The 27,027-nt window shown below is 39.0% G+C and overlaps 1 protein-coding gene across 2 annotated transcripts; it reads left to right on the top strand.

Annotated features, from left to right (window-relative positions):
* Positions 1–865: 865 nt before the first annotated feature.
* CLCC1 (chloride channel CLIC like 1) lies at positions 866–25,535 on the top strand. 2 transcript variants are annotated; one of them, XM_045546686.1, is made up of 12 exons: positions 866–947; positions 11,692–11,831; positions 12,211–12,312; positions 14,320–14,427; positions 16,721–16,942; positions 17,183–17,323; positions 17,669–17,762; positions 18,969–19,066; positions 19,344–19,490; positions 20,928–21,260; positions 23,132–23,435; positions 25,193–25,535. In XM_045546686.1, exons 2-11 carry the CDS (start codon positions 11,703–11,705, stop codon positions 23,390–23,392), a joined length of 1,635 nt encoding a protein of 544 aa, XP_045402642.1. In that variant the 5' UTR covers positions 866–947; positions 11,692–11,702; the 3' UTR covers positions 23,393–23,435; positions 25,193–25,535. The 2 variants fall into 2 exon arrangements, with proteins under 2 accessions (XP_045402642.1, XP_045402641.1); XM_045546685.1 differs by having other exon boundaries at positions 23,132–25,535.
* The last annotated feature ends 1,492 nt before the right edge of the window (positions 25,536–27,027 follow it).

Genomic DNA, 27,027 nt, shown 5'->3' with positions numbered 1-27,027 from the left:
GGTACCTAGAGACAGAAAGAATGGACAGTTGCAGGGAAGGGGGGAATAGGGAGTTGTTGTTTAATATTATTATACAATTTCAGTTTTGCAAGGGGAAGAGAGTTCTGGAGATGGATGCTGGTGATGGTTGCATAACAATGTGGATGTACTTAATGCCACTGAACTGTACCCCTAAAAATGGTTAAGACGGTAAATTTTATGTCATGTGTATTTTAAGTTTTAAAAAATTGCAGTAAACGACATGCACACTCAAGTGTGCTGAATTGTATATCAAATTTTAACACACCTTTTCATTTGTTGCCAGTTAACTGATTTTTCTGTATGCCGCTAGAAAAACTCATCATCTCCTCTTTGGAAAGTTTCCTGAAATTACAAGTGCAGCAGTTAAAGACAAAGACAAAATAAAATTTACAATTTCCAATTACTCCGTAGTATGCAAAGCTCCTCCCCGCCCCGCCCCAATATAGGACTACTGTTGTCATTCATTATACCCATTTTAAAACTATGGTCAAAATAGATCTCCGGTTTCATTGCAAATGTTGTTCGAACTTGTGAAATAAATGAATAGTAAGAAAATACGTTTCCTATCCGTTTCATGTATTTGGATTACACGTAGAATTTCATTGGTGGAGAGGGTACCGCAGACGAAAACCCCCAGCATAAAACCGGCCCGCAAGGTCGGCCCCGCCCCTTCGGCGGGGCCAATCAGCGGCGCGCGCAGGAGGGACACCCAGCCCCCGGCCGAGCGAGTGGATGAGGAGGCGGCGGGGCCAATCAGCGGCGTGCGCAGGAGGGACACCCAGCCGCCGGCCGAGCGAGTCGATGAGGAGGCGCGAGAGGTCCCGCGGGCGTTAGAAGCGCTTGGTGGCCGGGACGAACGGCTGGCCATCTTCTCCTGCAGGCCCGGGCAGATATTTTCCTGCAGAGGCGGACAAGCGACCCGGGACGTGAGTCTGCGCGGTCGGGTGTATGTGTGCGGCGGGCGGGGCTGCAGGTTCGGCCCGGCGGGTCCAGGGGGCTGCCGGGCGGCGCGGACGCCGGGAGGCCGCAGGCGCTACCCGGGCTGGGGCTGCGCTCGCGCCTGGGGATGACTCCGCAGCGCTTCGCTCCCCGGGCCCGAGCACCCGCCCCTTATAGCTTCTGAGCCGGGTGGCGGCCTTCTCGCTGGTGGCCGCGCGAGTGCTGTGACGTTACTTGGCTCGAAGAGAGGCTTAGGGAAAGGGCATGGCAAGTGCAAAGCGAGACCCGAGGGAACGCTCCATTTTGTTGGCTTCATTATCTCTGAAAACTTTAAGCATAATTTGAACAAATACTGTCAGCAAAATAGCTGGGATTTGTAGTAGTAATTTTAGTTAAAACTCCAAATTTGTGAATTAACACAGTTAAAAAATAAAAAAAAAAACACCTCCAACTCTGATTTGAGTGTAAAAAGTTAGAGATGCCATAACCCTGTATGTTTATGACTGGGTGGTGAAAAACAATTCAGGTTTTCTCTATGTCAGTGATTATGAAAGTGTGGTCTCCAGGTTAGCTTCATTGTCATCTGGGAACTTGTTAGAAATGCAAATTCTCAGTGTCAAGAAACCACAACAAACACAGTCGACCTAAATTGCAAACTGCTGACTTTTACGCTGTGGTGCTTGTAGACTAATACTGAATTTGATTCCACTGTGCAAGTTAGTCTTGCCTTTCGCATTACACGTGTAAATTTGTTGAAATCAAAGACTTTCGTTTGTGCCAGTTTCCACTCAGTGACTGCCTGCCTTCGTGGAGATCTGCATTTCCTGCTAGCTCTCTAGTAGCTCCTGTAACAGCCCACTCTTCGTATTTCCCGCTGTATGGAGATACGGATCCAACAGTTTCTCTCCACCCTGAGACCCTGTTCTCATTGAGAAGCCCCTCAGGGCCACTAGCACTTTTGCCCTAGAGAGGCGGTTTAGGTAGAGCCAGTCTGGATTCTACCATTTACTAGCCTAGTGGCCTTGGGCAAGTTACTTGTTTCTCAGTCTATAAAATGAATGTAATAATACGACTCCCAAGAATTTTTTTTGAGGATTAAATGAATGAATACATGTAACAGTGCTTGGCACATAGTAACAAAATATTAGCTATTATATATATTATAATTTTGATATTATTAGTACCAAAGCCTGAGGCAGATGAGAAAAATAAAAATAGGAGGAAGTGGGGGAGAGAGAGTAGTACCCACTGACAAGTAGTATTAATAGAATGACACAGGTGCCTCCATTAAATTAAACCAATGTAGGATGGTCACATTGCTCCTCAGTGTGGTCTGTGGGCATCACCAGGAACATGTTAGAAGTGCAGAATCTTAGACTCACCTTAGATTTACTGAATCAAAGTCTGTTTTTTAAAACAAGCTCCCCAGTAGGTTTAGATGCAGCTTTTTTTGGAACAAGCGTATTAGTTGTAAGATTTCTCAAGGAACTCCAGCCTTAAACCAGTGGCCACAGGGATCTGGCAGGGGAGCTTGAATTTCCAGCTGATTCTGCTGTTCTCGTTCACCCACTGGTGGTCCATCATTTCTGCATTGCTAATGTCTAGCCTTGGATAAATCTCTGGTTCTGCTGATCATTATTGGAGAAAGTAACATGGTTGTCAATAGTATGACTTCATGGATGTCACAGGCTTTTCATTCACTTTTCTTTATCTATTGCCCTCATAGTGCTTTTTTTTTTTTTTTTTTTGACACAGAGTCTCACTCTGTTGCCTGGACTAGAGTGCCATGGTGTCAGCCTAGCTCACAGCAACCTCAAACTCCTGGGCTCAAGCAATCCTTCTGCCTCAGCCTCCCGAGTAGCTGGGACTACAGACATGCACCACCATGCCCAGCTAATTTTTTCTATATATATTTTTAGTTGTCCATATAATTTCTTTCTCTTTTTAGTAGAGACCGGGTCTTGCTCTTGCTCAGGCTGGTCTCGAACTCCTGACCTTGAGCGATCCTCCCACCTCGGCCTCCCAGAGTGCTAGGATTACAGGCATGAGCCACCGCACTCGGCCCCCCTATAGGGCTTTTTTTCCAAATCTCCATCCCCCCCATCCCAACCTCCGCACATACAGTGGCATTCCTAATGGAGTATTTCTTTGTCCATTTGATATCATATTATAACATGAACTATGTCAGCTTCTCTTCTTTAGAAATTTTGTCTTCATTCCTCCTCATTCATTTCTATTTACGAAGAAGTGTGTAACCTTGTTGCCTATGAAAAACCTTTCCTGTAGCCTTGATTTCATATACCCCCATCTTCTTGGAGACTTTCTTCAGTTTATACACTCCCTTTGTCACCTACGTCTTAACCACTTTGGATTTAGGCTTCTCCCTGTTATTCTGTGAAAGGTTAAAAATGGCCAACTAATTAACCAGTCCAATGGCTTTTTTTTTCAGACTTTTTTCAACTTCTCTGAAGTATTTAATATGATTGATTAATAATACCTCTTTCTTAAAATTTTTAAGGCAAGCACAAGGTGAAGTTTATTGTGTAAAGTAAGATATGTTTGCTACAGACAAGGAACAGACCCCCTGTTGTAACAGGAGGGCTCTGATTATGGTCTGCGGTCCTGTTTTATATTGCCTAAGCTGGGCCATCCTGTGGTTCAAACATCACCATCGAACCACTTTGATGGACAGTTGGGAGTTACATAACCTGAGTCTTACTCTTAAAATTAAGCACCTCCTTGGTTTCTACGCATTGCATTGTTTGGCTTGCCCTGTGTTGCTCTGATCAGTATTCACTCTTTTCTCCCCAACTCCCTTTTTTTTTTAAAAAAAAAAAAAGATCTTGCTGGAATACAGTGGTGCAGTCATAGCTCACTGCAGCTTCGAACTCCTGGGCTCAAGAGATCTTCCCGCCTCAGCCTCCCGAGTAGCTAGGACTACAGGTGCTTACCACCACACCCATCTAATTTTTAAATTTTTTGTAGAGATGGGGTGTTGTTATCTTGCCCAGGCTGGTCTTGAATTCCTGGCCTCAAGCAATCCTCCTGCCTTGGCCTCTCAAAGCCCTGGGATTACAGGCATGAGCCACCACACCTGGCCTTTCCATGGTTTTATTCCTTAGCTGAACTCTAATTTTTAACAGTAAAGTGTAAAGTTATTCAGTATTTCCGGGTGTCTCCAGAGTATGACAGGAATCTTAGTATTTTGGATTGTACATTTTTAAATACAAAGTTGGGGGGGGTGGTTTGTTTTTTACTATCAGTAGCTTATTAAATTTATCAATATATTTGATTAATTCCTGTGTTCATCATTTTTCTTTTATTCATACCTTTCCTTATTGTGGTCAGACTTCTTTAGCATATTAGGAGTGTATGGGTTGCAGACTTTTTTAGTCTTTTTAGGTCTGAAGAAATCTGCATTAGTTTGCTAGGGCTGCCATAACACTATTGCAAACTGGATGGCTTAAATAACAAATTTACTTTCTGACAATTCTAGAGGATAGGATTGGTTTCTTCTGAAGGTGCTCTCTTTGGCTTATAGGTGGTTTATGTCTTCACATTGCCTTAGCTCTTCTGTGCCTAAACTTCCTCCTCTTACAAGGACACCAGTCATATTGGATGGGACAGGCCCATCCTAATGACCACATTGTAACTTAATTACCATTTTAAAGACCCTGTCTCCAAATACAGTCACATTCTGAGGTACTGAGAGTTAGGACTTTAACATGAATCTGGGGGGAGGGGATCAATTTATCCCATGACAATATCTTTTTTTCTTTTTTTAATTTTAAAAAGATTTATTCTGAGCCAAATTTGAGGACCATGACCTGGAGCCACGCCTAAGAGGCCTTGAGCAAGTGGACTCCCTATAACAATGTCTTAGTCTTATGCTCATTTAAAAAACCTTTTTAAATGTGAAATATAATATACATAGAAAAACGTGTAAAATGTACATGTTTACCTCAGTGACTTATGGAAAGTGAACACCAATGTGACTACCATCCAGGTTAAGAAAGACCATTGCCAGTACCCTAGAAGCCCTCCAATGCCCTTTCCCTTGTCTCGTTTTTGATCTCAGGGAAGTTTTCAATATTTACCACCATGTATGGTGCTTGCTGTAAGTACTTTACCTGGTAAAGTTTTCTTTTATTCCTGGTTTGCTAATAGTTTTGTTTTAATCATGAATGAGTTTATCGTGTTTGATTCTTGGTATTTGGTTTTTGGGGCCTTCTCTTTTTCTTCATTGTTCCTTATTATATAGGTTTATCAATTCTTTTAGTCTTTTCAAAGAACCAACTTTTGGCTTTATCTTTTCTATTTTTGTTTTCTAATTTGTTAATTTTTACTCTTTATTTTTGTATTGAGTCCTTTCACTGGTTCTTTATCAGGCCTCAGGTGGTTTCCTCCTCTGTGTGCTCCAGTCAGTATCTTGCTGAATACTCAAGGGGGACTGTTTTGACACCAATTTTCTGACACAAACTAGGTGTCCTATAATTCATTCAGCTCCAGCTCGACTCTATCACTGCCTGGAGTTAGTGCATACCCCCAGGTTAAGGGCAAGGTCCTTGACAAAACTGCCCCCACTTCAGATGCCAGCTGCAAGTCTTGGGGGCCACCGATACTTCTGAATAACCAGCTGTAGATTTGGGGTTCCCACAACCCCCTCAGGTTGGATAATTCCCTAGAACAACTCGCAGAACTCACTGAAAACATTATACTTACAATTTCGTTATGAAAGATACAGATCAGGAACTGCTAAATAGAGGGACACGTAGGGCAAGGTCTGTGGGAGAAGTCACAGAGCTTCTAAACCCTCTCCTAAAGGAATCCAGGTGTGTCACCTTCCCAGCACATCAATTGTTCATCAACCAGGAAGCAACCAGTACGTAGGCATGATTGATTAAATCATTGGCCACATGACTGAACTCAGTCTCCAGCCCCTTTCCTGCCCTTCTCTCCCAGGAGGTTGAGTTCCAATCCTCTAATCACTTTCTTGGTCTTTCTGATGACCAGCCCTCATCCTGAGCTAGTCTAGGGGCCACCTTGAGTCATATCATTAGCACAACAAAGATATTCATATCACTCAGGAAATGCTAAGGATTTTTGAATGAACCAGGGACAAAGTCCAGGTATCCTTTATTATACTGCAGGAGCCCTGTGCAGATCTCTGGAGCTGTCTCTATGCACCTTTCTCCTCCTCAGGACCATCTCCGTGACTCAGGGCCTTCTAACTCTTGTCTGAGTTCCGTTTTCCTGTACGCATGGTCTGGGCACTCTCTTAAGGCAGTAAACTGGGGCAGTGGAAGGGCTGTCTATGTTTGTTTCTCATATTTTGGGGACCACTATCTTTTGTTTCCTAGTGTCTAGTGTCTTAAAAACTTGTTCTATATATTTTGTGCAGATTTTTGGTTGTTTAGGCAAGAGGGTAAATCTGGTCGCTGTAACTCCGTCTTCGCCAGAAGTAGGAGTTGGGGAAGTGCTTTGGAGTAAGTAGTCTTCTCCTCATCCTCCAGGGATATGTTCCAAGGCCCCCAGTAGATGCCTGACACCTTGGATGGTACTTAACTCTCTCTCCCTCTCTCTCTCTCTATATATATATGTACACACATATATGTATATTATGTTTTCTCCTGTACATATATACCTATGTTAAAGTTTAACTTATAAACTAGGAACAGTAAGAGATTAGCAGCAATAACTAGTAGTAAAATAGAACAGTTATAACAATATACTGAAATAAAAGTTATGCACTGTGGCTGGAACTTTTGCAGTCTGAGGTGTGACATCAAAACTAGCATGAATTTCTTTCTCTTTACAATTTCATGCATAGAAGATTTATTCTTACTGTAGATCTTAGCAACCTCATATGATGTTTTTTTCTTTCCTTAAGTAGAGAACTTTCACCTTTTCCCTTGAAGCACTTTATAGCTTCTATTTGGCATATCTGAATTGCCAGCCTCATTACTCTTGTGCTTTGGGGCTGCTATTAAATAAAATAAGAGTTACTTGAACACAAGCACTGCCATACTTCGACAGTTGATCTGATAACCCAGATGGCTACTAAGCGACTAACTGGTTGGTAGCCTCTGTGGCTTGGATATGCTGGACAAGGTGATGATTCACGTCCCAGGTGGGGTGGAAGGGGACAGTGAGGGATTTCATCACACTACTTAGAGTGGAGTGTAATTTAAAATTTAAAAATTGTTTACTTCTGGAATTTTTCATTTAATATTTTCCAACTGTGGTTGACTGTGGGTAACTGAAACCTCAGAAAGCAAAACTGCAGATGGAGGGACTACTGTATAGAGTTACTATGTCACCTTGACCCAAAACCTCTACCTGAATTATTCCTTTATTTTATTTTTTTTTTTGGTTTTGGAGACAGGGTCTCACTTTGGGCATGATCATAGCTCACTGCAGCCTCATTAAAGCAACATTAAAGCTGTAAAAGCTATGTCCCCCCTTAGTGGGTGCCTTCTGTGTGGTCATTTAGGGACTTAGGCTCCTTCCATAGTTTGACTGCCCTCCTCTAGGGCTCAGTGTTCTCTGCATTCCCTGGTGGGGTAGGGGAGCTGATGGAGAGTTGTCTGTGGGAGGCCTTCATGGGCCAGACCTGGATGTGCTACATATTCTTTCCACTCCTTTTGCATTGACTGGAACTTAATTATGTCACGTGGACATACTCAAGGAAGAGAGGCTGAGATGTACAGTCAACATTTGTCCAGAAATAAGAAGAAATGTATCTGGTGACTTATTTGCTGGTCTTTGCCACATGTAGTAGGGTACACAAATTTTTCTAATCTGACCACGTTGCTGCTATCTTACTTCATGCCACCTTCATCTCTCAACTGGGCAAGTTCTCCTAACTAATCTCCTGCTTTTGTTCTTTCATTCCAATTTCCACATAGCAGCCACGGTGATTTTTTTTTTAGAATGTAAACCAGATTCTATCATGTCGCTGCTTAAAACCCTCTAGTGGCTTCCTGTTACACCTAGAGTAACAACCACACTCGTTACTGTGGCCTACCACTCCCCACCTCCTTCCCCACAGCAAGTATAAGAATCTTTATACTTGCTGTGTCTTCTCTCTGGACGTTCTTCTCCCACATCTTCCTAAGCTTATCTTATTTTTCTGCTTTAATGTTGTTGTAGTTATCTACTTGCTGTGTAACAAACCACCCCAAAGTTAAATGGCTTTAAACAATACTTTTATTATCTCTCCTGAATCTGTGGGTTTATGGGGTTTGATTGGCCTCAGTTGGATATTTCTTTTATTGTATATGATGTTGGCTGGGTCACCAAGTTGGTCACCAAGAGATTGGACTGGAGCCACCCAGATGGTTCACTCACATGGCTGGCCATTGATGTTGGCTGCAGGCTGGGCACTCAGCCTCTCCACGTGGCTTGTCCTTCTTACAAGGTGGCAGCTGGGTTCTACGAGGGGCTATCCCAAGAGCAGGTGTTCTGTATTAGTCAGGGTTCTCCAGAAAGACAACCAATAAGAGAGAGAGGGATGGATGGGTGAGATGGGGGCTTGTTAGGGGAATTAGCTCATATGATTATGGAGGTTGAGAAGTTCCATGGATAGGCTGTCTGCAAGCCGGAGACCCTGGAATGCCAGTAAGCCTGGTTCAGTGCAAGTCTGAAAGCCTCAGAACCAGGGAAGCTGATGGTGTAATTTTCAGTCTGAGACTGTAGGCCTAAGAACCTGGGAGTCCACTGGTGTAAATCCTGGAGTCCAAAAGCCAGGGAGCCTGGAGTTCTGATGTCCAAGGACAGGAGATAAATGTGTCCCTGCTCCACGAGAGAGATAGGAAATCACCTTTCCTCTGCCTTTTTTGTTGTATTAGGGCCCTCAGCTGATTGGATGCTGCCTGCCCACATTGAGGGCAGATCTTCCACACTCAGTCCACTGACTCACGAACTGATCTCTTCTGGAAATGCCACATAGACACATCCAGAAGTGATGCTTTACCAGTGCTATAGGTATTTAGTCCAGTCAAGTTGACACTTAAAATTAATCACATGTTCCAAAGGGTAAAGTAGAAGCAGGTAACCTTCTTACAGGCTAGGCCCAGAACCAACACAATATTTTGGTAAAATAGTCACAGGGCCAGCCCAGATTCAGAAGGGGAAGTAAACTCTGTCTCTCAATGGGGGAGCGTGACTAAGAATTTGTGGCCATCTTTAATCTCATCAGAGGCTTTGCCTGAAATACCCAACATCGCCTGATTCATCTGTACCATTGTCTTGCTTTATTTTCTTCTTAGGATTTATCACTATTTCAAATTTTGTGTGTGTGTGTGTATACACACACACACACACACACACACACAAATACACACCACTCTTTAAGACCACGTACCACATCCTTTTTCTACTTCAACCTCTTTCTTGGGCTCTCTAAATTCAGTTTTTTCCTCATTCTGTTATATATATATATATATATATATATATATATATATATATATATAGTTGTTGCCAACTTATTGTTCTTCTCCCCTAGAATGTAAACTTCTTGAAGAAAACCTGGCCTGTCTAGTTTCCTGGTATCCCTGTCACTTAAGATAGTGCCCAGTACACAGTAGGTATTTAGTAAATGCTGAACAAATGAATGCTGAACTTTTTCCCCCAAACTATATTCTCATTCTGAATTTCTTTTTTAAGTTAATATCACCTTTTTTGTTACTGCTAGGCCTTAAAATCTTAAAATCATGTTTGTCATCTTTCCTTTCCTTTCCTTCTATGTGCTGAAGTCTGTAGAATTAATCTTCAAAATGTGCCGTGTGTGTTCTGTTTTTATTGCTACCACTCTTTCAGACCAAGTACCACATCCTTTTTCTGCTTCAGCCTCTTTCTTGGGCTCTTTGAATCTAGTTTTTTCCTCATTCTGTACACTTAATGCTAGTTTTATCTTCCCAAAATGTAGCTCCCACCACTGTTGGTAGTTGTTAGCAGATGAACTTAGTCATACGCTTGGTACTTTGGCAGTGTCGTCACAACCCACCTCTCCATGTCAACATCCTACCACATCCATCCTTGCAGTTACAGTTTATGAAACATACACTTTGCTCTTCTGCCTTTGCATCCCCTACCTAGCACCCTTAAAATGTTATCCATGCTTCAAATTCTGTTTCCCATACGATTCCTCCATGAAGTCTTTCCAGTTTCTTCCAGTCAGATGTGCTTTCTTCATCCTTGGGACCTCTAAAATCCTTTGAGTCCTTGCTACAGCTTTGATCATTTGCATTTGCTGCTTAATAAATACTTACTAGGCCGGGCGCGGTGGCTCACGCCTGTAATCCTAGCACTCTGGGAGGCCGAGGCGGGTGGATCGCTCGAGGTCGGCTGTTTGAGACCAGCCTGAGCAAGAGCGAGACCCCGTCTCTACTAAAAATAGAAAGAAATTATCTGGACAACTAAAAATATATATACGCAAAAAATTAGCCGGGCATGGTGGTGCATGCCTGTAGTCCCAGCCACTCGGGAGGCTGAGGCAGGAGGATCGCTTAAGCCCAGGAGTTTGAGGTTGCTGTGAGCTAGGCTGACGCCACGGCACTCACTCTAGCCCGGGCAACAAGTGAGACTCTGTCTCAAAAAATAAATAAATAAATAAATAAATAAATAAATAAATAAATAAATACTTACTGAATTTCTTTCATGTGCCAACCACTGGGCTGGATGTTGAGCTTGGGAAGAGAGAGGGGGCAAGATGGAGAGGTCCTTGGAAAGGTGACTTCAGGTTTGGGTAAGATGTTACCTTTCCCTAGAGAAGTTCAAATTATAGTGCAGTGGTTTTCTACCTTAGCTGCATGTTGGAACCACCAAGGGGAGTTTTAAAAATCCCAATGCCTGTGTCCAAACTCCAGAGATTCTGATTTAATTGGTCTGGGATGTGGCTAGACTATTGGGAGTTTTGGAAGCTCCTAAGGTGATTCTAATATGGAGCCAAGGTTGAGAGCTACTGTGCTAATATTAATAGAAGAGACAGACCAATAAGTGGCTAATTTCACTCTTTGTTATGCTAGAATAATAAATAGGTCACACAGGGGAACAGAGATGTATTTAATTTAGTCTGGAGTTCCTTTTTTTTAATAAAAAAGAGAGAGGATCTTGCACTGTCACCCAGGCTGGAGTGCAGTGGCTTGATCATAGTTCACTGAAGGGTCAAACTCCTGAGCTCAGGTAACCCTCCTCTCTCAGGCTCCCAAGTAGCTAAGACTACAGATCTGTGCCACCACGCCTGGCTAATTTTTAAATTTTTTTTGTAGAGACAGGGTGTTGTGTTGCCCAGGCTGGTCTCAGACCCCTAGCCTCAAGCAATCTTTGGCCTCCCAAAGCCCTGGGATTACAGGCGTGAGCCACCACGCCTTTTATCCATTCATCAGTTGATGGAAATTTGAGTTGTTGCTACCTTTTGGCTATTATGAAAAATGTTGCTATCAACATTCATGTACAAGTTTTTGTGTGGACATATATTTTCATTTCTCTTGGGTATATACCTGGGAATGGAGTTGCTGGGCCACGTGAAAAATACCTATTTTCTTATCATCTCAATGAGAATATTGTGCATCTGTGTATGTTTTTGTATGTGAATACCATTTTACTAATTTTATTAGTTACTATTCATAAAGTGTTAACACTAAAAGGAATTAGGTATATCGTATTTATTACAGAAAAATCTATTTTAAAAATACTTATGTTTCATTATATGTATTAAACATTTTTTAGCCTTATACAGGATGCTGTATGCTTTGCTCCTTTGTGAGTGTCTGTTGCTGATAGCTGGCTGTGCTCATGATGATGACTGGATTGACCCCACAGACATGCTTAACTATGATGCTGCTTCAGGGACAATGAGAAAACCTCAGGTATTAAAAAAAGTGCCTGTGTGTATAAGACCTTATCAGTCCCATGATGGAAATAGTCTACTTTTGTCATTGTTTTGCACAGAGCTATGAGAGTCATATATCAATGATTAGCCGTTATGTAGAATATTTTCCTGACATTCATAATCTAAGATTATTTCAAACCCACATTGAATTTGAATGTAAAGCCCAGTAAGCAGCAAACTAATTTGATTTTAATTCTTAGTACGTACATTTGAGACTTTCACCTTTTTTGTGGTTCACTACAATTGAAGATGTAACCAGCAATATCATGAAATGATGAAGTCAAAATCTTAGTCTTCATTAACTGAAGGTTATTTTTACAACTGAACAAAGAAAATCTCTCTGGACTTTGTTTTAGGTGAAATATGATACTTCAGAGAAAAAGGATGTCAGTCCTGACTTGGCATATGCTGATGAAATTTCAGAATGTTATCATAAACTTGATTCTTTAACTCATAAGGTTAGATTTTCTTCATTCATAAATTTTATATTATGTTAAATTGCTCTGTTTTTTTGTATTTGCTAATATTATATTTGTTTCTAGTGTTTCTGTGTACCATATGATTTATATAGATAAAATTTTTCTTTAGTCACTCTAGCCTTGGTTTCTCTAATAGTACCCTGTATTCTTGTATTTTTCTGTAATAACATTTATCTCACTACGTTATAATTATTTCTTTACCAGACAGTAAACTTCTTGGTGCAAGGAATATGTTTTATTCATCTTAATTCTCCATCACCTATCACAGTGCTGGAGCATAGTAGACTCTCAACAAATATAGCAAATGAAGAAATGGGCCTATTACCAACTTATAAGCATAAGAGTTACTCTTACAAATATAAAGGATTATTAAAATTTAGTGTGTAATAGCTATCATTCCTTCATGTGTCCAATCTTTTTTAATGTGGCTGAAGTAGGGTTTATATGAAACAAAATAAGTCAAGGTTAAGAGATTTGAATGTATTCATTATTTGCTGTGGGAACCACCCTCTGTTGGTTGTGTAGGCAGTGGACTGGAGCAGTGTAGAGGGGGCCTGGAATGGAGAGCAGGGTGGCAGTGAGATCAGCGGGGGTTACAGATGTCAGCAATGCTGAAGGCTCAAAATGAGGCAGTGACAGGGGTTGAAGATAAGAGGCAAGTGTTAAACTTTTACAAGGTAGAATAGGCAAATGTGGATGGCTGAGGGAAGGCAGGGATAAGGGAGAGCCAGAGTGAATGGTTGAGGTTCCTAGCTGGAGAGACTGGGAGAGTTTGTTAATTGAGATCCAGAAATATCCCAGTTAAGATCTATAATCACCTGCTGTGGTTCTTATTAAATGTGAATATTGTCTCACCTAAGTGCTAGCAAAGAAATGCTTAGATAAAATTTGCTTCACTTTGTGTATTGTGATATAGTGATCTAGTCTGGTTGCACAGTAAGAAATCCAAAAATGCCTTTTTACAGAAATTTTTTATTCCATTGTTTTTGACTTTGGTTTAAACACTGTGAAAAACATGATTGGCAAAATGGAGTCTTGAGTTCTTGTTGTTTTTTTTTTTTAAAAACAGTTGTTTCCTTAAGATTTAAAAAAATAAAAGGACTACAAACCTTGCCTGAAAGCAGGAAACTGCTGTGTGACTTCTTGAATGTCTTTCTACACTAAGTCTGTGTGTGCTGTTCAATTACTGTCATGTTTATCAACTGAAGCCCATTTCAGTGCTCAACTCAAATGATGGCTCACACCTGGTTAAAGTGCAAGTTATCACAAAGTTATTTTATGTTTGCGAACTATCTACTACCTTCACCCAGCAACTTGACCACTGTGGTGGTGGTGGAGCCAAGTTCAGAGGGAGTCTGCTCTAACGCAGAATTATGTACTGGGGGTTGCCATGTGTAGGATACTCTGGAGAAGCTATGGTTCCCTGCCTTCCTGGGCATTCCATATAGTATGGGATGATTAATTGCTGATGAAAAAATTAATAAAAGGTCAAAAGTAATAGGCACATTTAAGAAATTCTTTGCTGTGTCCTTCATTTCATCTTCCGGCTTTATCTTGTCTGTGTTTCTCCATCTCTTTGTCTCCATGTGTATTTATCCTTTTTCCCTCCCTTCCCTCCTCCTTTTCTCTTGTTAAATCGATGCTTTGGAATTAGAAAGCAGCAAATTAGTCCAGATGCTCTGTTTGTGGATGTCTGCCTGCTTGCTTCATGATCTTCAGCTTTAAAATTGCTGAAAGTCAGCAGAAAAACTTCCAGGGCAGGACTAAGTACTGGACATGTGTTTTTTATTTGTTGCCTACTTGCCCTTTGCAAAGAGAACACACGGGAGATAGGCAGACTATACACTGTAATGTAGCTGATAAATGCAAGCTTGATAAAAACAATTAGCTCCTTACCTTGATTTTGATGGCACCATTAGGCTAAAAACTTGATCCTTACATTAAACTTTGATGCTAACTAGTGTTGAATTTATTGTATGATTACAGATTGATGAGTGTGAAAAGAAAAAGAGGAAAGACTATGAGAGTCAAAGCAATCCTGTTTTTAGGAGATACTTAAATAAGATTTTAATTGAAGCTGGAAAGCTTGGACTTGTGAGTATCTGATGGTGTGTTATTAATCTGTAAAGTGGATATTTCATTATTAATTTCAAATTATATAAAGAAGTGATAAAGCATCATTATGCTTTAAAAGAGACTACCTGACTCACTTTTTTTTTTTTTTTACCAAAAGCTATGCAGACAGGATTAAAGGTACTAGCCTGCTTTTCGATGGTTTGGTAGAAGGCAATCAGTGCAGACCACTCTTCTTTTTCTTACAGTTTGTGGGGATTTACTTATGTAACCCTGTGCCGTGCTTTACTACTTAACTGAGGTGAGGAGGTAGGGTGATAATTCTGTCCTGACCCTACTTCTTGTTTTCTACCATTTCCATACTTTCTTAGTCATATAATGTAAGATAATTATACATTGAGGAAAAGTAAAAATGTGTTTTATATAGTTTTTTCTCCTTGCTGTTTACTTTGGCAAGTGTTGCTTTACAGAATTGTGTATCATGTGCATATTGTTCATAATTAATGTTAAAATTTTCCATTTTTTAGAGCACTGTTTTCACTTTTGGGAGTGAAAGCATCAAGGAAACTTATACTTTAGTAACTTACAACATTTATAAAGCTCGTTTAAAAGCTCATAGATTTTTTTCTTTTTCCTATTGTGCATGCTACCAGAATTGGTCTAGAGAGTCAGAAGCCAGACTTTTGTTTTGGTTAGCCCCAACCACCAGAAGCAGTCACAGTCAGATCCCTGAAAATGAAGGGCTCTTGCATCAACAGAAGGCAGGTTGGTGGAACTTGCTAGACTCCCATCTTCCTGGTACAGTAAGAAATGACCAACAGGGAAAGGAGAGTTAGATGGATAATTTAGTAAACCACTTTATTCTGGAAGTGTAAAAGCAGATGTTCTCATGTGTGCATCCTCTAATTTGAATCTTATAGCTGTGTACAGGTTGGAAAAGAACCTAGATGAGGAAACAGATGGAGCCAGAAATACTCAAGATGGAAATGCTTGGCAATACTTAGTTCCTGATTTTTAAAAAATATTTATCAATATTAATCAATGGCTACTTTAATGCTTACCGATATTATGTGACATTTTGGTTTTTCCCATTTTATAGTTACCTTTTTCTGTCTATATTTACTCTTGTAAAAGAAAAAGGAATTTTCTCTTATTTGTATCAACTGATTAATGAATGCAAAATGTTGTTTACAGCGATTTTCCTAAGCTGAACTCACACTAATAGTTATGAGTATCATGCATTCATGGAAACCCATTATTTTGTTACTTTTTAAGATCCCTTTTGGTTTTCTTCTTTGAACTACTGCAAATTTTAGGCTATCTGAAAACTGGCAGCAAATGAAAAGTCAAAAAGTGAATCATAAAATAAAGATACACAGTTGATCCTCCTTATTTGCAGATTCCAAATTTATTAATTTATCTCCTCATTAAAGTTTCTTTGTAACCTCAAAATCAAAATACTCAGGGTGTTTTTGTGGTCATTTTTGGACATGTGCAGAGTGCCAAAAAATGTGTTGCCTGATACACCAGCTGAGGGTGGAACAAGGCAACTGAAACTCTACTTTCTTGTTTTGGCTTTCAAACTGCAAACAAGTGCCTTTTTTTGTGGTCTATTTAGTGGTCTATTTTTTTTCTGCTGGTTTGCAGGGAAGATGGTGACTTTGTTGTCTAAAATAGCCCCCAAATGTAGTGCTGAACTGCCATCTAGTGTTCCTTTTTGTTTTTTTTTTTAAACTCAGAGAACCTAGATTAATATGACAGCTAGTGTTCCTAAGTGTAAGAAGGCTGTAAAATGCCTTACAGAGAAAATACGTGTGTTAGACTTCATTCAGGTATGAGTTACAGGACTGTTGGCCGTGTGGTCATTGTTATTGAATCAACAATATATGTATTTAATAAGTTGTCCTTTAACAGAAACATACAGAACACGCATAAAACAAGGTTATGTATTGATTAGTTGATGAAAATATTATGACCAGGGGTTTGCAGGAACCAAACCCTATATTTTCTGTAGAAGTAATGATTCAGTACTTGCTAATTAGTGTCTGAGGTAACTTTATAGAATATAACTACTGCAAATAGCAAGAATCATAAATTTTTAGTAAAATTTATAGTAATTTTTAAATGGTTTTTCACATATACAATCTTTGGTTTTCATGTTGGCCTATGAGACAGAGGAGTGGATATTATTCTAATATGTATAAAATATTGCAAACTAATTACATATTAATATTTAGTTCCAAATTGGCTTTTGTCTTAAAATGTTTAATTATAAAATTATCTTTCTATTTGTTTTTTGGTAAATTTAATTTAGCCTGATGAAAACAAAGACGCTATGCATTATGATGCTGAGATTATCCTTAAAAGACAAACGTTGTTAGAAATACAGAAGTTTCTTGGTGGAGAAGACTGGAAACCAGGTGCCTTGGATGATGTACTGAGTGATATTTTAATTAATTTTAAGTTTCATGATTTTGAAACATGGAAGTGGCGATTTGAAGATTCCTTTGGAGTGGATCCGTATAGTGTGTTAATGGTAAGATGGGATGAGGGCAACATGGTTAAGTTTCTTTTTTAAAATACTTTGAAAACTCCACCATAATTATGTTAAGAACCTGTACTAAGTCACTCATACTGTATTGATGAGCAAGCAGCATAGTTATACAAATGATTTTGTATATTTGAGTCCAGTTCTTTTGTTTTGAGTGAGTGACCACTAGTGTTTTATGGTGGGAGGACAGCTTATAGTGACTGATTTCTGTCTTCTGTTTTTGAGGTACTTCTGTGTCTGCTCTGCATCGTGGTATTAGTAGCTACCGAGCTGTGGACATACGTACGCTGGTACACCCAGTTGAGACGTGTTTTAATCATCAGTTTTCTCTTCAGTTTGGGATGGAATTGGATGTATTTATATAAGGTATTAAAAGGTGGAGGGTTTTAAAATTTAAAGCATTAATTCATAATAAAAGAAGACTATAACCCATTTAGAGCAATCTTTTTAGTAAAGTGTTCTTTCCTTATAATTACTTACAAAGAAGGCAATTATAGTTCTTTATCCTTACTTGTTGCACTAAGACTATCCTTTTCCATGAGCTGAAAATAGGCAGTCTTTAAAAATAATGGGTTTTTGTTTCTATTAAAAAATTTTAAGCAATCCGGTTTAGATGAATGGTAAAGACACACTGAACTCTAGGGCTTTTGGGATGTGTAGGCATAACCTTTCATTAACACCCTTTCATGGTTCCCTTTTGGTGTTGGTCAGCTAGCTTTTGCACAGCATCAGGCCGAAGTTGCCAAGATGGAGCCATTAAACAATGTGTGTGCTGAAAAGATGGATTGGACTGGAAGTATTTGGGGTAAGGCATTTGTTCACTTGGCCTTATTTTGAATAGAATTTCTAAAAATGAGAAAATATATTAGTAATTACAAAAAAAAGTGATAAAATGCCAGAGGAGGCTTTCTGTGATGGAATCTTTAATATCAGAAGAACATGCAAGAAGAGTCTTAGGGTTTAAAACCAGTGACTTTTTGTGTTCGTGTAAAGTCACAGGGAAGGAATAGAAATTGTATACATGTTGGGTCTCATATTATGTCTTCCTCCATTAGACTGTGAAGGATCCTGTGCTCATTTTTGTTCTTCTAATCCTTAGCACAGTGTTTAGCACATTCTAGGTCCTCAACAGAAGTTTATTAAAGAAGTGAATGAAAGTATATATGAATTAACATCTATCTTAGATTTAATCTCCTTGTATCAGCTTATCAAATTTTATGTTGTAGCTTTACTTTTTTTTAATTAAGGGAAAAATTTTGTTTTTTATTCTTTCAGATTTTATAAATATTTTCACTAATGTTGACTGCCTTTGGTTGTGTATATCTAGCAATGGGAATAGTTTGCTAATGTTCAAAGGCACTTTATAAATGCAAGTCCACTATGACTGACAAAATAGAAACTCAGTAGATTTTACAAATGGGTTCCAAAATTAATGTTTCTTTAAAAAAAAGTTTCTTAAAAAGCCGATTCAGCTTTGCTTCTTGGCTTCAGGGACAACGAAATGCCTCCTCTAGCTCAGGCTAGTTTCCAAATGAGATAACTGTAGATTCACAAGCAGTTGTAAGAAATAATACATAGAGAGCCTGTGTATGCTTTCCCCACTTTGCCCCAATGATAACATCTTACACAACTATAATAGTACAATATCAGAGCCAGGATATTGACTTTGATACCATGCACCAATCTTATTTAGATTTCCCAAGTTTTACCTATACTCATTTGTATGTGTAAAAAACTGCTTTTAATTATTTACATTTCAGACATTTTTATAAGATATAATTTTTTTTATCTGCATAAGACTTGTATAATTTAATGGGTTTTTAAAATAAACATGACTTTGGACATAGGATGAAAATTTTAAAACTCAGCATTACAGAGAAGCTATTTTAAATGTAAAACAATAAAACAATTTAAAATTGATTGGTGGGTGGTCAATGAGGGTCAAAACCACAGTATTGTCTTATTTTTTTTTTAATGATTCAGTGTTTTATCTGTTTGTTTCTCTAAATAGAGTGGTTTAGAAGTTCATGGACCTATAAGGATGACCCATGCCAAAAATACTATGAGCTTTTATTAGTCAACCCTATTTGGTTGGTCCCACCAACAAAGGTAAATGTAGCATATTTTTTGTAAAAATTACTTATACAAAGTAAGACAAAAATTCCTTGTATTTCTAAAAAAATTTTGTGTTTTTTAGGGTCATTTTGCTAATAATCTTTGTTCTAGCAAAAATACTTATGCAGTGATTTTTCACGTTAAAAGTGCCATATGACAGCATTTTAATTTGTAACATAATTTCAGCCTCAGGGCACAATGAATTTTGACTCATTCTGTGTGCCTCGGTCCTTTGAGGAAAAAATTAAGTTGCTTTTATTTCTTGTTATAGGCACTGGCAGTTACATTCACCAACTTTGTAACAGAGCCACTGAAGCACATTGGAAAAGGAGCTGGTGAATTTATTAAAGCGCTCATGAAGGAGATTCCAGCGTTACTTCACATTCCTGTGCTGATAATTATAGCATTAGCTGTGTTGGTTAGTATATTAGCACTGTCAATATTTAGCAGGATTTACAGAAAAAAAGGCAATTCTAAAATTATTAGGCTTCTTTGATATTGTAAGTCAGGCTAAGTTATGCTTACTGGAATGAGGAGGTGATTTTTTATTTTATTTTTGGAGACAGGATCTCACTCTGTCACCCAGGCTGGAGTGCAGGGGCACAATCATAGCTCACTGCAGCCTCAAGTTTGTGGAATCAAGTGATCCTCCTGCATCAGCCTTCCTGTGATTTTTAAGTGCTACAGATTTATTTATACTTACATGTATATTACTCTAAGGAAGTGGTTCTCTAGTTTGATTGTAGATGTCATAGCAGTTATTTAGAATAATAATCTCTTTTTTAAGTTGTTACTTAAACTTGGTGAATTAATATACAGGAAGTGGCCCAGCACGGTGGCTCACACCTGTAATCCTAGCACTCTGGGGGGCCGAGGCAGGTGGATCGTTTGAGCTCAGGAGTTTGAGACCAGCCTGAGCAAGAGCGAGACCCAGTCTCTCCTAAAAGTAGAAAGAAATTAGCTGAACAACTAAAAATATATAGAAAAAATTAGCCGGGCATGGTGACACATGCCTATAGTTCCAGCTACTCGGGAGGCTGAGGCAGGAGGATCGCTTGAGCCCAGGAGTTAGAGGTTGCCGTGAGTTAGGTTTACACCACGGCACTCTAGCCTCTAACCCAGGTAACAGAGTAAGACTGTCTCAAAAAAAAAAAAAAAAAAAATACACAGGAAGTTGATTACTTCCTCTTTGAGAAAGGGGGCTTTCTTATTTCAGTCTGAGTTTTTGCAGCACTGAGAAGGTAAGAGCATTGGGTTTAACACAGGATCAGAAAGGGATGTGGAAGAAGGTGTGGCCTCACAGATCCCCTGAAAGAGTCTCAGGGATCTGTCCCAGGGGTCCCCGGGCCACACTTTGAGAACTGAGGCCAACTTGTTCTCATAGAATGTGAATCGAAACCTGTTGAATTTTAGCTGTAGCTTAATCCAATTTGTATTTGTAAAAATACAAACACCTATAGGAGAATGTTTACGTAATGATGTAGAACTTTAAATAATTTTCAGCATTTACCTTATATGATGGATATGAATATAGAAACGTGAACAATTATCAGACAGCTAGAGCCTTCTAATTTAAATTTCTAGGCTTCAGCCTGCCATTGTTATAATTCAATCAAAATGTGTCCAGCTGATTAAAATGTCTACTATTAAGTATTAACTGAATGGTTTATTAAATTTTATTATTAATCCAAAGAAGAGGTCTCTAATGAAAAGAGTTAAATTAACATGTTGATGCCCATAAATGCCACAAGTTAAATTTCTTAATTTTGTTAGCACCCTGAAGAAAACACCTCATAACTTTTCATTATAATTCAGCCATTAAGTCCTCAGGAAAGTGTATTTATTTTCCTTACAGGGTTTCTGCTATGGTGCCGGAAAATCAGTTCATGTGCTAAGACATTTAGGTGGTCCTGAGAGAGAACCTCCCCAGGCACTCCAGCCAGCTGACAGAAGATGGCAGAAGGAAATTGATTATAGACCCCATGGTGGAGCAGGTGATGCAGATTTCTATTATAGGGGCCAAATTGAGCAAGGCCCTTATGACAAAACATTTGAGGGTAGAAGAGATGTTTTGAGAGAGAGAGATGTTGACTTGAGATTTCAGACTGGCAACAAGAGCCCTGAAGTGCTCCGGGCATTTGATTTACCAGACGCAGAGGCACGAGAGCATCCCGAGGTGGTACCCAGTGTAAGTCAGCACCTGTTTATTCTGCTGTCCCTTCGTACTAGGCCTAAATGCTTCCTATAGAGCTTTTGATAAGTATTTTTAATCTTTTACCTTTCACTGCTAATTATATCACGATTAACGTAATTAATCTCTCTCTCTTCCCCTTTCTGGTCAAAAGTTAGTCCAGCTTCCTCAGAAGAAATGGAACGAGATTTAATTTTTATGTTAAATGTTATTTAATGGTAGTTTGTTAGAACAGATGGTAAATTCATACAAAATTTCATAGGAAGCTGACAAATGAGCATGACTGAAATTTCTATCTTTGAAGAGATCAGAGGAGGCCTCACTGAAAGCCCAGAGCCCTAGGGAACTAGGAGTAGAGCCCTAAAGGCTTAGCTAGATGGAAAAGAGGGGTTGGGAGGATTTAAAAACTTTGCATTCCCAAATCTTCTATATCACTGGTTGGTTAGACTGTACTTTTAACCTGCAGAATGGTGCATTTTTCACCATTACTGGTCTTTTAAAGGGACCTTTCCATTTCTGTTTGAGAGAGGAATTTGTATTGTTATTTGCAAAGTTTAAGTTGCAACTGTAAACCTTTGAGAAACAGTTATGAGCATAATAGAATCTAGGAAATTACAGAAAATATAGCATCTTTTCCCATAGAATTCCTTATAAACATATCTACATGTATCTAGAAAACCTTAAGATGTTCCTTCCAGCTTTTATAGTTGATAGTTACCTGTCACTCATCTCAAAACTCTTCCAGTGACTTCCTATCTCACATGTAGGGAAAGCCAGTTATCGCAGTGGCTTAGGGCCCTCCTTGATAGGCCCTTTTCCCACATCCACTACCTTACTGGTCATCTCCTGCTCACTCTACTTTAGCCACAAGGGCTCCTGACTGCCTTGAACTCAGAGCCGTTATACTTGCTGTACACTCTGTCTAGAATACTCTTCAGCCATATATCATATGGTACTTTTCTTTAGATCTTTAGTCATGTCACCTTTTCAGACCACCCTAATTTAAACTGCAGTCCAACCCTACCAACCCACCCACTTCCAGCACTTCATCTCTTTTCTCTTTTTCTACATAGCCCTTCATTCAACAAATGATGTTATACTTTCTTAATTTGTTTGTTGCCTGATTCTCTCCCAAACCTAAATGTAAGTTCCAGTGTGAGAAGTTTTTGTATTTTATTCCTGCTGTATCCCTAGCACCTAGAACTTAGTATGTGCTCAGGAAATATTTGTCAAATGAATTATTCTCACCAATCAAGAGGAATTAGCAATACTGGTCACCAGTCCTTTTGACTCCTTCTAAGCTGGGCCACTAAGACCACCTACTATATCCTAAGTGTTCCCACTCCTCCACGTACAGTTCTGTGAGGCTTAGTAACATTTATATAGGCCGGGCACGGTGGCTCACACTCGTAATCCTAGCACTCTGGGAGGCCAAGGCGGCTGGATCATTTGAGCCCAGGAGTTCGAGACCAGCCTGAGCAAAAGCGAGACCCCGTCTCTACTAAAAATAGAAAGAAATTATATGGACAACTAAAAATATATACAGAAAAAATTAGCCAGGCATGGTGGCGCATGCCTGTAGTCCCAGCTACTTGGGAGGCTGAGGCAGGAGGATTGCTTGAGTCCAGGAGTTTGAGGTTGCTGTGAGCTAGGATGATGCCATGGCACTCACTCTAACCCAGGCAACAGAGCGAGACTCTGTCTCAAAAAAATAAATAAATAACATTTATATAATTATAATCCAGCATTGGAACCAGAATTTTAAAGAGTTTGGAGCTAGCTTCAACCAATTTCGGTAGGAACTTGTTAGATATGTTTGATTACTAAAACTCCACATTACCTCAAACAGTTACTTCTGTACTTTATAGCCTAAATCACCTATTTTGGATACAAAGCCCAAAGAGATTGGTGAAATCCCAGGAGAAAGCACACCGACTGAAAGCAGCAAGTCTGCTAAGCCTGTCTCTGACCAGGAGGTATCAGGGAATATGGAAGGTTCACCCGCAGTGGAAAAGGCCCAGCTCAAGACTGAAGCCAAAGGCAGCCCAGACGAAGGCGGCCCTCACAGCTCAGCAAGAACTGCTGCTGGGCCATGTGGCAAGGATCCGGTCGGCAGCCCCTGTGGCTAGAGGAACACAGACACGCGTGACAGCTCTAAAGTCTTTGGATTTTGTAAAGTATACTCCTAACAACTCTATTCACTCTTCTTTATGAATATTCTGATATTTACTACAAAGGTGCCAACTTAAACATTAACATTTTTACTGACAATCTGAATTAACAAACACATGTATGTATATACAAGCTTTTGTTTAATTCCATCTTCTCTTTGATATATACATCTCATAAAGTTTTGAAATGTTAATTTTAGAAAGTGGTCTCATAGAATATATATTTTAAGATGAACATATGGCACACTTCACTGAGTCTGGATAGTTAAGGAGGCTGGTTTGAATTAGGGGACATTGAAAAAGAAATTTTATAGTTTATAGGCATTTGTAGGAACCAACTAACCAAAGTGTGTGTTGCCTAGTGGAAGTCCTATAATACCTACTTTAGTTAACTGAATAATTTGTTCTGCATTGGACTCAACGTGTTTCCAATGTGATAGGTACTCAAAAACTATTTTTAAGAAGAATCCACTATAGTTGTTTACCCTCTTTATGCACTCCAGCATCTTAATGCAGCCGGGGAGTACACATTACCAGCATCGGTAGGACTGACACCTCGATATCTCTCTATTTAGGCCACCCACAGATCACTGCACCTTTCTAGTTTCATCTCTCCTGCAGCTATTACTGGGCTGGGCCTGCTTTCTTATTGTCCCTTTTACTTTATGTTTAGCTAAGACAGAACTGAAGATTGCTAGGGGACTTTAGATATCATAGCTTGTTATATCAGTAATCTCAATGTTACTTAGTAGACTTGGAGAATGGCTTTATTCTTTCCTCCACCAAATGAAGTGCACAGGCTTTTGTAGGACCAGTTTTCCATGTTGCTCAGAATCGTAGCAGTTGAGACTATCAGGTATTACCATATCTTATTTATACTATTGCAAACCATATTGTCTTGGCCATGTGAAGTTCTAAATTTTAGAGATCTAAACATAGAAAAGAATACAATGGTAAGGAAAACAGAGTAGGATGTTTTTCTTAACTGCACACAGGTCATCAACATTTTTAGTCTTTCTCATTTTAAAAAGCATTCATCATTTTAAACCTTTTTAAAAAGCAATTTATTAATTTTGCACATGTCCCTAGCTAGCAGATTTCACATACATCATGTGTCCTTTGTTTTAACCATATTGACACTAGAAGCCATGTTCAGCTGCTTACTAAAAGTGATACCAGTCAGGAATAAATTCTTAAAATTTTCACGCAGGCATTTGTTTCAGAAAACGTATTCAAAGCATTTGCTTTTTGATTTTTTTTTTTAATGAAATGCAGAATACCCATTTTTGGCTCCCAGAAGTGTTACTTACGTGCCCGTAACAATTTAATTTTACATGTTAATATTCTAGTTTAATATTACAAACATCTATAGCATCTCATCAGAAAGGTAATCATTTTTTCCAAGAAGTACACAGGATTTTATATTAAGATTTTTTTAACGCAGCAAGCATATAACAAATGAATTAATGACAGGATGCCTGCAGTTTAGGATAGATTTGTGAACACCGATGTATGTAAAGTCGTCCTCTCTGGGGACTAGGCCTGTTCGTGGCGATTGGTGAATATGCTCCCAAGGTGGGAGTTGTCCTCTGAGTTGTGATCTGATTCTGAAGAGAAACAAGTGTCTCAGGTGATAGACCGTACTCTGAGAGTAGAATTAATGCTGCTCGCACTCCTGACTGCTTTTAATCAATCCAAAAATGAGTTCTTTTTTAAAATTTTTAAATAAAATTTCATCTTTGCATTCTTTCATTACAGATACCCGTTTGGGGATGAAATCTACTTTGACAGCTGGCAAGGCAACATGCTACTGCTGTTGAGTGATGACAGCAATTCAGGGAAGACTGTATTAAAAGCAAATTGACCTTATCAAGGCCAGTTGATTACCAGAAAAGAGATAAGGCTTATATATTGACTAGCCAATATTTGTCATTAAAATTAAGGCTTATAGTGAGAAGCTTTCAGGAAAATGAGAAAGCAGTTAAAACAGGGATAGACAGCTATTAAAAGCAGTTTTTAAATGGAATGGATAATGTTGAATGTTTACAGGGTCTAAGAACCACTGTATATACAAAATAAACTTATTTTTACATTATTGTGATTTGGTATGTTGCCTTTGCTTGTTGAATTTTCTTATAAGAAAAAGCTCCATGAAACTTACAGTTTTTTAAATGATGTTACCTTGGGACATTATACCTTATATATAACATATGTGAAACATAATGTAATCTAGGTTTTAACTTAATACTTTCTTTTTAACTTAATGCTTTGATCTTAAAACCAAGAATAATGCTTTTCTTTATTTTTCGCCGAGCCCTTAATATAATTTCAGACTGTGACTGTGACTCTCTCTCACATTGGCCATTTAGAGAAGTAGTTCTCTCTGCCCATCAAAATCACCTGAATGACTTTTTGAAAGACCAGGTGCCCAGAGCCTCAGATCCCCTCCCAGCTGTGCAGAATCAGAAGCAGCCAGATTTGAACGAGTTGCCAACTTGTTCCAGGCGTGGGCATTTGCATTGTGATTCAGTCTTAATCCAGGCCCTGCTCTGTCCCATCCTTGTCTTTCTTTTGCTACAGTTACTTTATCATCATCCCCTTGTAAACTGCCTTCAGTATTTGGGATAAGGAGGGCAAAGCTTAATGACAGCTAAGGGCCTGATTCATTTTTGTGAGTTTTCATTTTACATGGCCTGGGTTCTTAACCACATGGATTTTTTGTGTGGGTTTTTTTTAACATTAGGTAGGTCCTACAAAAATTTGTTTTATAGTAGTGTGCAACAGAAGAGACCATTTTAAACCATAATTTTTTTTAACAGCCCAAACTGCTACAAGTAGTTTATTTCTTAAGAGTTTCTTTTACTGGCTTTGGCCTAAAAATATATTGAAAATAGATTTTCAGAGAAAAAAATCTAGATTTTTAATAAGACTATTTTATATAAATTTTTTACATTGGTCAAGTACATTATTTTTACTAAACAGCATAATTTCCCACTACATTCATGGTTAAGTATAAAAAAAGCCATTGTCAAGATTTTAAAAAAATAGCAAGAGGATTAAATCCTGCTTTAGGATTCATTTAATTTCCTACTTTACAAACACTAGGTGAAGGACTCTACCGAGTCGCCAAAGAACACATCCCAAGCAGTAACCTCAGAAGACGATGAAGCACCTTACAGGACACTTCCAGCTTCAGACAAGTGAGTGTCCAGAGAAATGTTAATGCTTAAGTGCTACACTACTGAAGGTTAAATATTTACATCATTCTAAAAACATGTTAAGCTGTGTTATACTGCTATAAATTCTCCTTTTAAGGAAAAAATAGATTGAGTTTCCCTGCAGTGTTCTGAAAGGAAATAAGGTCTTTTCTTTAAAAATAACCATAGTGGTCGGGAGTAGTGGCTCAAGCCTATAATCCCAGCATTTTGGGAGGCCGAGGTGGGAGGATTGCTTGAGGCCAGGAATTCAAGACCAGCCTCTATAAAAAAAAATTAGCCGAGCGTGATGACACACACTTATAGTCCTAGCTACTTGGGAGGCTGAGGCAGGAGGATTGCTTGAACCCAAGAGCCTGAGGCTGCAGTGAACTAACC

Source organism: Lemur catta, chromosome 3, assembly GCF_020740605.2.
Source record: "Lemur catta isolate mLemCat1 chromosome 3, mLemCat1.pri, whole genome shotgun sequence".
Lineage (NCBI taxonomy): Eukaryota > Metazoa > Chordata > Mammalia > Primates > Lemuridae > Lemur > Lemur catta.
This window is presented reverse-complemented; position numbering and strand designations above follow the sequence as displayed.

Bases quoted from the DNA above. Each gene is read 5' to 3' on its own strand.
- CLCC1 (XM_045546686.1), top strand. From the start codon at position 11,703: ATGCTGTATGCTTTGCTCCTTTGTGAGTGTCTGTTGCTGATAGCTGGC. The intron at 14,428-16,720 runs GTGAGTATCTGA...AATTTAATTTAG, and splicing joins AAGCTGGAAAGCTTGGACTT to CCTGATGAAAACAAAGACGC. The intron at 16,943-17,182 runs GTAAGATGGGAT...TCTGTTTTTGAG, and splicing joins ATCCGTATAGTGTGTTAATG to GTACTTCTGTGTCTGCTCTG.